Source organism: Triturus cristatus, chromosome 3_2, assembly GCF_964204655.1.
Source record: "Triturus cristatus chromosome 3_2, aTriCri1.1, whole genome shotgun sequence".
Classification (NCBI taxonomy): domain Eukaryota; kingdom Metazoa; phylum Chordata; class Amphibia; order Caudata; family Salamandridae; genus Triturus; species Triturus cristatus.
The window spans coordinates 694,977,268-694,991,210 of record NC_140584.1 but is presented as its reverse complement, the minus strand read 5'-3'; the positions used below and the strand labels follow the sequence as shown (position 1 = coordinate 694,991,210).

The 13,943-nt window shown below is 41.2% G+C and overlaps 1 protein-coding gene across 6 annotated transcripts in view; it reads right to left on the bottom strand.

Annotated features, from left to right (window-relative positions):
- ANKRD44 (ankyrin repeat domain 44) overlaps positions 1 to 13,943 on the bottom strand; it is a 744,373-nt gene that overhangs the window by 404,742 nt on the left and 325,688 nt on the right. For all 6 annotated transcript variants that reach the window (XM_085648750.1, XM_085648754.1, XM_085648751.1 and 3 more), the window contains exons 4-6: positions 13,598 to 13,668; positions 11,419 to 11,619; positions 5,306 to 5,393 (exon numbers count right to left, since the gene is read on the bottom strand). In XM_085648750.1, coding sequence (XP_085504876.1) covers positions 5,306 to 5,393; positions 11,419 to 11,619; positions 13,598 to 13,668 — 360 coding nt within the window. The remainder of the gene's footprint in view (positions 1 to 5,305; positions 5,394 to 11,418; positions 11,620 to 13,597; positions 13,669 to 13,943) is intronic.

Here is a 13,943-nt window from a genome sequence, read left to right as displayed (position 1 = left end):
CATTGGTTCAAACTATGGCAGTATCAAGACATTTCCTGTCTACAGGAGACATGGGTAACGGAAGATATCTTCTTAAATGGCTATCCCTCCTAACAGACAGGGCAATTCCGTCACCTTCAGGAAGAGCTAAGGGGGGCCTAATAACTCTGATCCCCAACACATTGTCATTGAAAGTCAAGATGTTGGAAGGGAAAAGCCCCTATTTTCAACTCCTCATCCTAGAGATGGTTAATCAAGGCCTTTGGCTTTTAATACATTATTTTAATAACAACTTTGGCCCAGATATGCACTTAGTTCTAGAGGACTTGAATCGAGCTATCTATGAGGCTATCAATACCATTAACCAAAAGGTCGCTTTAAATATCATCTGGACGGGATGATTTTAATATCCATCCCTGCAAGCACAACCTAGACCGGGTTTGTGGTTTGGAGGACCTGATGGGTAATCCTGTTCACCATTTCTCCCACACCAATTATGGAAATTGCCTTAACAAGACTCTTTCATCCAGGAATATGGTAATTGTTAACAAACTGTCCACCTCCTCGGACGCTTTGTTAACAACATTCCGTCGAGATAACCAAGAATCGACTATATATTTTATACTGATCTCAAACCCTCTAAATGGTAGATGTAGTAATGTAACCGTCCAATTTACAGGTTTTAGTGATCATGCTATATTACTTTGTGAGATACTTTTGGTGCCCAGGGGTATGACAATCCAGCAGAAAATAGGCCAGCCATTACTCGCCAGGAGAAATGGATACCAACTCAAGTGGGCTCAAATTGAGAAGTTGTAATTGGTACCCAAAATAATTAGGAATGCCCTTAATAATATTAGCAACTGTTTGGACCTAGCCAATCCCCTCCAATCTCTGGTATCGTCCTTTACAGCACTCCTAGAACATATAAGGAGGGCACTTAATCGGAAAACTACTGAGAAATCGAAGAAGGACAAGGGTTTGTTTGATTCGCCTTTCTCAAAAAAGAGGAAGGCTCTTATCAAAGTCTTGGGCAAAAACCCTAGATATATAGCCAAACTCGCCGTACTCCACAGGGAATATAAACTGGCTAGAAAGAACAGGGAGAAGGCGCTGAAGGACGAGACCTGGGCTAAACTAGAGCAGGCTTCAGCTTTGGGTAACAGTAAGGAGTTCTGGGCGATAATAAATGGACCCTATTTTAAGACACAGAAGGATCCCACACTAGATACTAATGGAGGAGAGGAGGACTGGGTTGCACACTTCACAAGTATTTTTCCCCCCATTATCTATCCTGCATTATATACAGCTACTCCATGTACCACCATTCTGGACCATCTCTCTTTTTCGCCCAGTGAAGTTTGTAGAACCGGGAAAGCTCCAGACCCTGACGGGGTCCCCACAGACTTTTTTCAGGAACATGAGGACTTGTGGGTCCCTTAATGACTAATGTTTTGAATAAAATGTATATAGCTACCCCCCCCTCTTTCCTGGAAAACAAGCATAATAGTCCTGATTCACAAAAAGGGCGATAAAGGAAATCCTAACAACTATAGGCTGATCTCGTTGATCGATACGACAGCCAAACTTATGGCCCGTCTTCTTTTAACAAGTTTGGAGGCATGGGCGAAGGACAAGAATATCCTAATGCAGTCCCAGAATGGCTTTCAAGAAGGAAAAGGCACAATAGATCAGTGCCTGAATCTTTCACCGATTATGGACAAATATGCCAGTGCCAAGGGTGGGAAAATCTATCTCGCATTCATGGATTTATCAGCAGTCTTTGACTGTGTGTCCCAGCCTAAACTCTGGCATATAATGGAGGAGATGGGAATTGATCAGACTATAATTGACTTTATCCGACAATTGTACTCTGATGCCCCCTCGTCTGTCCAGAGTGCACCCGTCCTTTCAAGATCCTGAGAGGGGTAATACCAAGGCTGTTTCCTCGCACCGTTCCTTTTTTCCATTTATACTAACGGTGTAGAAAAAGACCTTGAGGGCGCAGCCTTGGATGTTCCTGTGTCCAATAAGCACCAGTGGCTACCAATTTTGGTGTACGTCAACCAGTCAAAATCCTTTGCAATTGTCGCAGGGGCAAGGAAACGCGACAAAATACCATCTTTCTACATGGATTCTGGGGAAATTGAAGTGGTGGAATCGTTTCCCTACTTAGGTGTACTTTTTGATGAACATCAATCATGGTCTAAGCTGGTCGTAGGAAGAGCATTGGGAATGGAGAGGAGCTTAATGGCGTTAAAATCATTTTCCAATAGGCTAGGAGCAAATCCTTTAATCCCCATCAAAAATATCTATTATGCTAAAACTAAGGCTCGAGGAGCTTATGGGGCAGGCGTATGAGGCATGGCGCCTATTGATTCTCTTCAAACTATAGAGAATACATTTTTTACGTCTTTAACCTCTCGTCCGCAGTCCTACTCTAATTATGTCCTCCATATAGAACTGGCTCTACCTTACATCATGGATAGTATTAAATTAGCCCCGCGCCTGCTGTGGCTTTCTATTTGGCGTAAGGATACAGTCCTCCTTACACAAAACATTATAGGTGACATCCTAATATCAGAAAACTACAGCAGGATCAGATGGCTAAAGTATGTTGAGTAGAAACGGACCACTATTGGTTTGAAACATCTCTTTAAGGACCCATTTACCTCCAGGACGACATTGAGACGGAAGTTGGTTGACACGTTAATGTTGCGGGTCCAATACCTCAGAAGGGAAAGAAACTATAAAAGTCAGTCAGCCCTCATGTATGAATTAACTCCAGCTCTGCATGAGGGAGGATATTTCTATCTAGCTGACGTTCCCATACCGCACCATAATTTATCTTATTAAGATTCCGCTTGAATCCGATACCGCTACTGTTAGGATATCCAGAGAAGAGATTTAAGCATTCTGAACTCTCCTTCTGTCCATGTGATATGCAATTACTACAAAATGATCTCCACGCTCTATTTTTTTTGTGGCCTTTATCAACAGGAAAGACAGAAATGTATTGTTCCGATCTGTAAGCGATATAATTTGAAACTCTGTCGAGTAGCACTGTATTTTTTAAAATCCCTTCCGAACCCTTTTGTGTGTTTCTCAGTTGCATCATTCCTATGGGCCTGTATGAAAAAAAGGAAACATGCGGGTCCATAATTATTAAGGGGATTGTCTATTAAAATTTTTCATCATTTTAACACTTAATGTTTTAACTTGATTTTAAGTGGAGAAAGTATATATATAGATTAAATGGAATGTATGATAAATTGATTGGGAGTATGTTCTTAACTATTAGGATTTAAGTTTTATACAACTGTATGTTTTAAAGTAATTTTATTTTATGTACTTTTATGATCTTATTTGTAAGATCAAATAAAGAATTGAATTGGTAATATATTTAGCCATTGTACATTTACACAATAGCCTTTCAGATACATTATTTGCTTATCCTTGAATTGAAAGGCTATTTGATACATTCAGCAAAGTAATTTAATGCATGGAAACGGAATAAGCAGGGTTTTAAAATTCACGTACAATATTATATTCTACTGTTGTGAAAATGTTCACTTTTTGATTTTTACTGTAATGCCTATGTTGGAACCCCATGATGAAATTCCACTGAGTAATATGAATAGTTTTTAGGTCTCGCCTAGATATTGCGTTTACGCAATCGCTATGCGAGACTCTAGTAAGAGGGGCATTTCAAAGTGCTCCCAAAAGTGGATTGCATGGCGAGCACGCGCACAATCGCGTGCATCGTGCCGCCATGCAATCCGTTTGGGGAAGCGCTTCAGCCCACTGGCGCGTGCACGTGTAGCCACAGCCTCGGCATCATACTTCAAAGGGTCCCCGCCGGGGATGCGCTCCCCCGCCACAGCATTCCGAGAGATTGTTTCCTCATGGCGCCTCTCACAACTGTCCCTCCCCCACCACAGGGCTAGTCTCACGGACGCATTGCCATCCATCGATTTCACTTTCATGCCCGTGTTCTCTTTGCCCGCCCTCCCCACTCCGTGTTTTCTTGCAGCTTTGCCCAGATCTGAGTCTCAAACAACCAAAATAATAAGTTTGCCCTGCACGCTTTCTGTGCTTACAAAGTTAACATATGCTGCGCTCATTCCCTTTTCATCCTTCTAAGGTCGATAACATTGGCTCCATTAATTCTGCGTCTAAGGATTTAAATAACCATATGTTTTCTTGCAACTTTAGGCACTTCACACACACAGCCCCACTGCTCACACACACAGGCATCAAGGCAGCAACAGAATGCTCTGAGCCCCACCAGTGTTTGCCACACACACATGCCTCTCGCATCTCGTGTTTTCTTCCAGCTTTGGCCCGTGTTCTCTTTGCCTTTCAGCACTCAGCTTCCCCGTAACCACCATTTAACTAACATCCTGCCACACTCATTCCATTTTCATCCTCGCTTTCACTTTCATGCCTTTCAGCACACAGCTTCTCCGTAGCCACCATTTAACGACCATCCTGCCACACTCATTCCATTTTCATCCTCGCTTTCACTTTCATGCCCGTGTTCTCTTTGCCTTTCAGCACACAGCTTCTCCGTAGCCACCATTTAACGACCATCCTGCCGTAAACACCATTTAACTACCATCATTTTAGTTAAAATAAAAGAATTGCCTCTAAGGGTTTAAGGAACCATAGGAACTTTTATTTAAGTATTAATTATTTGCAAAAATTAAAAGCTATTGTTATTTGTAATATCAATACATCTAAGTCACGTAAATACAACACATATTGCATTACAAATGCTATAGGTGTCACATTTGCAACAGTTAAAACTATTGACATTGTACATGAGAAAGCTAGTAATTTCAATATTTTCAATACCAACACATAAATAAAAAATTAGTCAATTTACAATACAAAAAGCTCAAACTTTCCTAATGCGAGACCTATTGCATTGCAAATGCTTGTTATATCTTATACGTTTGTACTTTGAGATACAGAGAAAACATTTGATTGCTGTGTAGTATGCATACATGTGTAAAATGATACAAATTATATCAACACCTATCCTTAACCAACATGCAATGAGCTAATGAAGCAGAACTACATAAATGTGTCACATTTACAAAGCATCTTTTTCCGCTGTTTCTGCGTAAAAGGCCAATAAGTAAATCCTTATGTAGGTTCAGTAGATAGGGGTAATCTTAAGTGGTCCTGTTTTCAAGTCTTTCGCACATATTCTACTGTGTTTATAATCAATGCTGAACTTTAAATTCTTAATGCATATCACATTTTCCGAATCTTGATCATCATATTTGATTATCACCATATAAATAATGTCAGCTCTTACCCATGAATGCTGCCCAATGTAGAGCTCTTCTGTCCTTTTTGTCGAAAGCATTGATGTTAGCACCTTTAGCTATGAGTAGATTAACCATCTAAGAAATAAAGAAAGAATATGTATCTATTAAGTAGAACTTCCGCTTCATTGGTCCTCTCACAGATTGTGGTTTTTTACATAACTTTAAAATATGTGTGTTTAAATTCAACCATGAGAACCAGGTGAAAATGTAATGTATTTGCAATCTTGGTTCCCATCACTCATATGGCGCCACTGGCAAAAGCCCTTCCATCCTACATTCCCACACTTCTATCAATAAATTATTTACTCCACATTTTGGATGATCTGAGACCGTGTCTGCTGAGTTTTGTAGGCTGAGATGAATTTGTCTAGAGGGACGATTATAATTTGTTCTCCAGGGTAACCCACCCCATGGAAATCGTATCAATCCATGGTTATTATGAAATTCTAGCGATCCAGGGCCATCCCGGAAAGTGCAGCTAAAGTGGATTGCATCACCATTTTACCTATACTGTCCTGAAAACTTTAAACTGTGGCTTAAACTCTATTCCTTCATATTTATCATGCACAAAACACCACACCAGCGTCAGCGCCATGACAGCCAATCTTCAGTATCAGCGTACTTTATAAAAGTACAATTAGAAAATCAATCAACAAAACAATAAATTGTGCTGCCAAAGGCAAAGATCCTGCCATCCAGTGTTCCCACAATCTCCTCATAAAATTAGTGCATGATATGTAAGTAGAAATAAAGACTCTTTCTTTACACAGATTTATGTAGTGTGGTCTGGAGTTACTGGTCAAGAAAAAATACACATCCCAGACATTTCTGAAAAATGAGTTCCCGAGTGAATTCATGTGAGGGTGAATAGATCACATAACTTTTGTTTCAACCCACTGTACCAGGTAAAACACAAACTGTGCCTATTTCCTCACTTTAGCGTGCCTTAAAACACCAAAATGTGCTGCCAGCGTCAAATGTCCTACCATCATGCACTTCCATATTTCTCCAGATAACAAATATACCCCATGTGCTGATGCATATCAATCACCAACTTTCAGATTAACTTGAAGAGAACAACTTTCTTCACTCCTCCCAGTAGGGTTTTTGCCCACATCACAGCACGAAGTATGCCTTCCTTGCAGTTTCCGGAGAACTCAGAGGAAACCTTGATCAGGGTGGCTCTGCATCCATCATTCTGCTTGGTTTGAGTGCTGCTTTTGACACAGTGACCCATAACATCCTTCTAGAAATACTCCTTGACTGTGAGATCAACAGTAAGGCTTTGGAATGGTTTTCTTCCTTCTTAGAAGGCCACTGTTTTAAAGATCAGGGCAACAACGCCAGGCAGTTCAGGAGGTGTCTCTGGTCTGGGGCGGACTGGATGGGTGACAGTTGTCTCAAGTTGAATGGTTGGAAGACACAAGTGATGGTCGTGGTGGGTAACAACCCGCAGTTCAGGACCCCAACCTGGTGGCCCTACGCTCGTGACACCTGTCCGAGCCCAACAGTGAAGATTCTTGAGATCTGGTTTGATGATAAATTATCTTTTAAACCCATCTTAGAAAGCTATCCGCCTGCTGCTTCTGTCTTCTTAGGATCTTCAGGGACATTTTATGGACCCTTCGACCCTCCACCCAGAAAACCATGTTCCAGTCTAATATCACCTCACACCTGCACTACTGTGATGGGATTTTTCTGAGTGTTTTACAATCATTGTTAAAACAACTACAGATGAATCAAAATTGCGGCTGCGTGTCTATTACTACACTTTCCTAAACATTAATCCGTTACTACCCATTTTATCAGTTTAGACTGGGTGCCCATTGGAAAGCGCATTAAATTCAAGGCTCTTGGTTTTGCCTTTCGCTCCCTTTCCTATATGGGTCTATCTTTTTGAGACACCTGATTAAACCCTACAACCCTGAGAGAGCTATGAGGTCTTCCTACTGTAGATTTGCCTGAATTTCTAGAATTATTAAAACCAGACAAAGATGTTCCTTCAGCTTCCTGGCTTCGAAGCTTTGGGATTCCCTTCCTTCTCAGCTGCGATTATTTTCTTGGCTGATTTAATCTGCCACGTTCTGGCTCAGAAACACCTCGTCTGCAGTGCCTGGAAGCCTGCTTTTGGTTAGCCATGCGCTTTATAAATCAAGAAACAAACGTGGACGTAAGGAAATGGAGGGAAGGGCCATAGTGCCACCACATGAAGTGAATATTTGAACGCATCTTTTCGCAGATATTTTGCACGTGGAATGGCTGAATGTTTTGCTACTGGGATCACTCAGCGCCCAGGGAGGCCTCCCAGGCGCCGTCCTTTTATGGCAACCAGTGCGGGAACCTAATGATCCCCGTCAGATGCTCGCCTCAGGGGAATCAGTTAATGGGCCCGACTGAGATCTTGAATTTGAGGCCTTGAGAAAGACAACTGAGACAGTGCAATAGAGAATAAACAATGGTTGCAGCTTTTTTGATGCTGAGGGTAACTATCGGCAGCGGTTATACATGTTAAGAGGTGAAACAGACAAGGTTACAATTTGAAATCATTATTAATTGCGTTTGAAGCAAATAAATTAAGATTAATTAATGCCGAACGGCTTCAATCCGCTTGACAATTAAAATAACAGCAACGTGTTTACTTAAATGAATTTCATCAAATCGGTATTATCAGGAACGGCATTTCATGTTTGCAGTTTAAACTCAAACAATCCGTGCGATTTGTTTGGTGTTGAATAAAAATGTTGATCACACAGGAATCAATTAATAACAGTTCAAATCAGCACAAAACTGTCAATTAAGTAAAAAAAAAAAAGAAAAATTGTAAATAATTGAAATTGCGTTTATTGCAACCAATTCCAACCTAAAAACTTTTAAATCAGAAACTTTAATGATAAGCAATTTGCATCAACACATGCACGCATTTATTTTTTTCACAGACTAGTTTTATCCTGCGGTCATATTTTTCAAATGCAAAGTAATGATTACTTTTTTACTGTAAATCGTGTAACTGCTGCAAATTATACTAATGAGCGGGTGCCCAAAATCAGCATTGACAGTCTACATTTTAAACTGTATCATGCCTATCAATAGAAAACCATGACTAGAACGAATCCTATTTCTTTACTGGATATTATTCTTAAACGCTATTTCTTTCTGTCAACATGATCACATTTTCTCTTCATTTAACAGTTGAACGTAATCAATTCTTACTGACTTATTTTTAAAACAAAAGGCCATAAAGTCACACACAAAAATCTCTTAATTACAAAATGAAAACACAATTGTTATTATAATCAGTTTTGTAAAAACATGTCAACATTATTTTTATAAATGCTCTTTGCCCAATTACAAAGCTATGCAGGACATAGTGTGCGACTGCCTGCATATTAACAGTGAGATGAAATGGGGATCCAGACATCCTTGTCCTCCTCCTAAGCAAGGAGGAAAAAACAACTGCATAACCGGATAATAAACGTAGGCGCGGAGGAGCTGATCCACATGTTGGGAGCTCCTCCTTTAGTAGCACAGGTTTAATGTATTGTGCATATATGCCTTCTTGCAGAAAGAAAAAAACATGCATACCAGTCTTTCAACAGAAGAAGGTGGCGCTCATGAAACTGCCCGTCATGTCATCAGGATCAGTTGCCATGGAGACCTAACCAAATCTAATACAAGTCAAAAGATTTGTTGTTCTTGAAGTCACCAGGAGCTGCATCATTTATGACACTTTTGCCCAGTTTATGCCTCCCTTCATGATAGAATCAAATTTCTAGATCAAAATCGCTAAGAGTTAGTCGATTAAACCCGCTCAGATAAACTCAATCAGGGATTCTATCAAGCACCACTTTGGGGCACACATGGCTTGGCTAATCACCCCTGTACAAACCATCCTATCATTTGCCTTATATTAAATTCAAGTTACTGACATTATAAGAACCTTTACTGTGTCAGATAGATAATGCATTGACTAATGAAAGAGAAATGTTGAGGTAGACATCTGAAGCACTAAGAGTATGTGTGAACATTCGTTTTTTTTGCACTTTTAGGGAACCTGGATTTTCAAACTCCATTGGTCGTTAACACACATTTCAAGACCTACGGCTCTCCAACAGACTAGAGGCGTAACTCCAGAATGATTATTACAATTCAAATCGCTACAGACACTAAGACCACACGTATGCATCTTTCAGTTATGCAATCTTTCCAATTCAGTCCCTGATTACTATTCTCAGGTAAGTGTGCAATGTGACCCTTTCTATCACTAGACCTCACATCTGCATCATTTTTGTTTTTTTAAGAGAACTTTTATTATGTAAAGAAGTTGGAGCAGTGCACCACCAATAGTCAAATGTAATCACACCAAGTGGTCAGTTCTGTTTATAGGAAAAGTCTTTATTGAGGTTTTCCAACCAGAAGAACGGCTCAGCCAACGCGTTTCGTTCAAAGAATTGAACTTCGTCAGGGCGTACTCAAGAATGTATCTCACTCTCACAGTAGGTCCACTACTTATATCGTGGATGGCCCGTCTCAGAATAAAGAGCCTATGGCATGGACATGGAGTTTCCAGTCGCACTCCTAATGTCTGGTATGTCTCGTGTGCGGATACCTCCTTGATAAGGGCACCACAACCAAAGGCTCGCGAGCCGCCGGCGGCTCGCGAGCCTTTGGTTGTGGTGCCCTTATCAAGGAGGTATCCGCACACGAGACATACCAGACATTAGGAGTGCGACTGGAAACTCCATGTCCATGCCATAGGCTCTTTATTCTGAGACGGGCCATCCACGATATAAGTAGTGGACCTACTGTGAGAGTGAGATACATTCTTGAGTACGCCCTGACGAAGTTCAATTCTTTGAACGAAACGCGTTGGCTGAGCCGTTCTTCTGGTTGGAAAACCGCAATAAAGACTTTTCCTATAAACAGAACTGACCACTTGGTGTGATTACATTTGACTATTGGTGGTGCACTGCTCCAACTTCTTTACAATTTTTCTATCTGCTATGCAGTTTGTATCCTTTAACGGCGGATGCAGGAGCATTAGATGCACACCTATTTGAAATACATTGTTACTTACATGGGAACACAATAAAGAAGTGCGACATTTGGAGTCCGCCGTTAGCTCTTTTTTGAAGAACTTTTATTATGCCCTTTATTCCTAGATCACACATGTCCTTAGATTTTCTACAAGCATGATTTTTTTTTTTGCATGCAATACGGTGTACAGTATTACACAGTGTCATCTACACAAAGGCACACAGAAATAAAAATATCACCAATTTTAGAAGTCTCTAAAGTTATACTAGTTCTTCAAAATGCCACTGGTATGTATTTATATATTAAATAAAATCGCCCTAAAACACAACCTTTTCAGACTCCCCTTGAAGAGCACACTGATGGCTGGCTCTAAGGCTATATCTTATAGACAAATATAAAATGATAAGAGTTAGCAGAGGGTCCATAACTCTTAAATCCCTCATAATGGCCCTCGATTTTAGGTTACTTGCACAATCAAAAGCACAGTAAAGCGTCAATAATGCAAACTATGTTGTGTATATTGGATGATAACAGGAGCAGATTAATGCAGGATTCTACTCTGAGTATAACTCAGTGTAGTCCGGATCTAACACCATATAGTATAACAACTTCTGTAACACAATCCTTATTCTGGGCCAGCAAATCTTTGCCTAAAGGCTTTGCCAAAGAGTCAATCAAGGGGAAGGAACAACACCAGGCCATTCTATCTTCGGTTTTAAAGATTGGGACAATTACTGACTTTTCCAAGATTAAGAGAGGATCTCAGACACCACAAACGCCTTCAGTTACTTATTCGTTAGTGAAGTTTACAAATCATCCATCTCTGTTGGACATATCTAAGGTGGAACTATCATTATCACACCTGCAACAGTTATATTTTAATGTTACTAAACACAAATACCGCACAGAAATTCTCCAGAAAGACAATTGTTTATCCATATAGCTCACTCAAATTCTTGTTCAGCATGGACTGCAATTACTACTGAAAATGACTGCCCAATCATATACCAACAGGTAGGTGGTACCTTGCACATGGTGTAGCATGTACTCAAGACCCATGTGTTACCTCAATATGGCCATTCAAAGCTGCATGGTGCAATGCCGTCCGTCCACCACGATCCGAGACATTGACACTGCTTAGCAGGGGAATGATGACTTCGGCGCACTTCACAGCCTTGTTTGCCGCTGCGACATGCAGTGGTGTCTGCCAGTTCTTGTCCCGAGCGTTGACATCAGCTGAATGTTTTATCAGCACTTGTACTGCTTCCTGCAACCAAATAAAAGTTACTTTAAGAATAAAAATTACACGCAGGGCATGACATTGACTAAAGTATGTAGGGAAGAACCTTCCCTCCTCAGGTTTACGAATGCATAGATTAATGTTTAGATTGAATTTCTTATGCAAAGTTTTACACACAGGAAAGCCCAGGCTATGGCACTGGAATTCACTTGACTGATGCTCTAAAAGGGCAACAGCAAGGTCGTGTTTAGGTTGCAATAAAACAAACTGCTAACAAAAAAAAATCTGTGAAATGTATGCACATCTTATTCTGTCATTTTACATGTAGCCATTTGGGTGTGTCAAATGCAAAAACAACAGATGATGGACAGAATGCAGAACAATGTCATACATTCACCCCAGCACAGAGATCTGGGCCTAAATCCATCGTTTTTTTGCTCACCATGCCATTCCAGTTTGAACCCAGCCATATGCAAATCAGTCTTGACCCTGTGCCTCATGGGAACAGTCCATCCCGAACTGCCAAGCCAGGTCCTCCCTGGACTGGAACCAAGCATTCTAGGACCGGTTTCGGGGTTTCATACATTCACCCCAGTACAGAAATCTGGGTCCACATCCATTGTTTTTTTGCTCACCATGCCGTTTGAGTGTGTGCCAATCCATTTAAACACATCATGTATCACTTTAAGGTATTTTCCTGCTCCGTACAGTATTGGAACATGGGGACTTGGCCTTTGTGGAGCTATTTTACCTTGTACTGAGCAAATTCCATGCTGATTATTGTCTGGCAATAGATACTTTCTTAAATGCAGCAATAACGTTTTGCATTTCATGCCGCTGGATTGTATCACCCTCAACATACATTTTAATCATCCAATAACAGAAAGCAGAGGCATGGGAATGTGCTTTAGCCATCCTCCACATCAATGTCTCACCATTTGTTGTCTGCTTTACAAAAAATCAGTTTGTCTCCGAGTATCGAGACATCAAGGTGCATCATCATCAAAATGTTAGCCGCTAAATATTTGGTCTCGATCCATGCCATGTGCCCGTGCCTCCCTCTACTTCTTTGCATTTGTGTTAGGCCTCGGCCCTTCAATGAGGTCCGAGGACCTCTGGAAGCATTCCGGTCACTCTAAGCTTTTAGAGTGACCTCAACACAAAAAAGTCCATTTTATTTCCAGAGTGTGAGTGCATTTTCCCACTGTCTGTAATGTGCACTGCCCAACACTTCTCTCTGGGAGGTAAGACATATGCACCATGAGCTCAAGTGGCTCCACAAAGAGTTTAATGATAATGGGTATTTAGGCATCTATTTGGGTTTGTGGACCTGAAAATGGGTGCAGGAGCAAAAATGTTCAATCAATGGCAATCAATCAGATGGGTCTACAAATCAGGTTCATGTGTTGCCAATATATCGCTATATTCTTGACCTATTGTTTTTTTAAATGGCAAATTATATGACGTTTTGTTCTAATCTAATCTAATTTTTGACTTCTAACTTCTCAAAAATCCAGTTTACGATTCAAATAGGAAAACATATTTTGCAACTTCAACTCTCCCCGCCTCATCCAATCAATATATATTTATATCCTCAGTGCGCCTACACTGCCACTACACCAGGAAAACCAGGACTTTAGCAATCGCGTGCTATGCCTCTTGTTTCTTTACCTGCATGAACATAATACATACAAGTCACAGAGAATAAACAAGAAAACGCAAAATATACTTCGAGATTGGACAAGGTGGTTCAGGCCCCTGAGAAGATGTAAATGTGGCATCTAGTGGAACAGTGGTATAAACTGGTGCACAACAGTAGGCTACATCTGAAAAGAAAGGAGGTGGACCTCTGCGTGGATTTCGGGCAGTCCCCTCAGAGGCCTGCACAGCACAGCACAGCACAGCCCAGCGTGCTGCTCTCTTGGCGCCCTTTCGATTCATGACACAACGCTAGACTAGAGTGTGTTTGTGTGCGAAACCACAAGCCCTCTCAGCACCCACTCACCTCGCTCCTGGAGGCAATGGCTCGGTGAAGAGGAGTCAGCCACATATTGTCTTTGGCATTAACACGAGCTCCTGCAAAAACAAACAGAATATATGATATCCGTATCGCATAGACCTGCTCAGACCACGCCCTCCCCGAGTGTAAACAGAAGGAGACCCTATCTTGCCAAACTACGGTTCAGAGGAAAGCAGCTTGGCGGGATTGTGCACTTTTAATAGAAACCCTGCGTGACGGGGCACGAGTTCTTCCAAGTCATCACAGCGGTGCTGTCAAAATACACTCTCATTTCTGGCACAACAGCGCGGCACCCCCTCTAGGGAGTGCGGAGTGTCCCTCGACTGGGAAG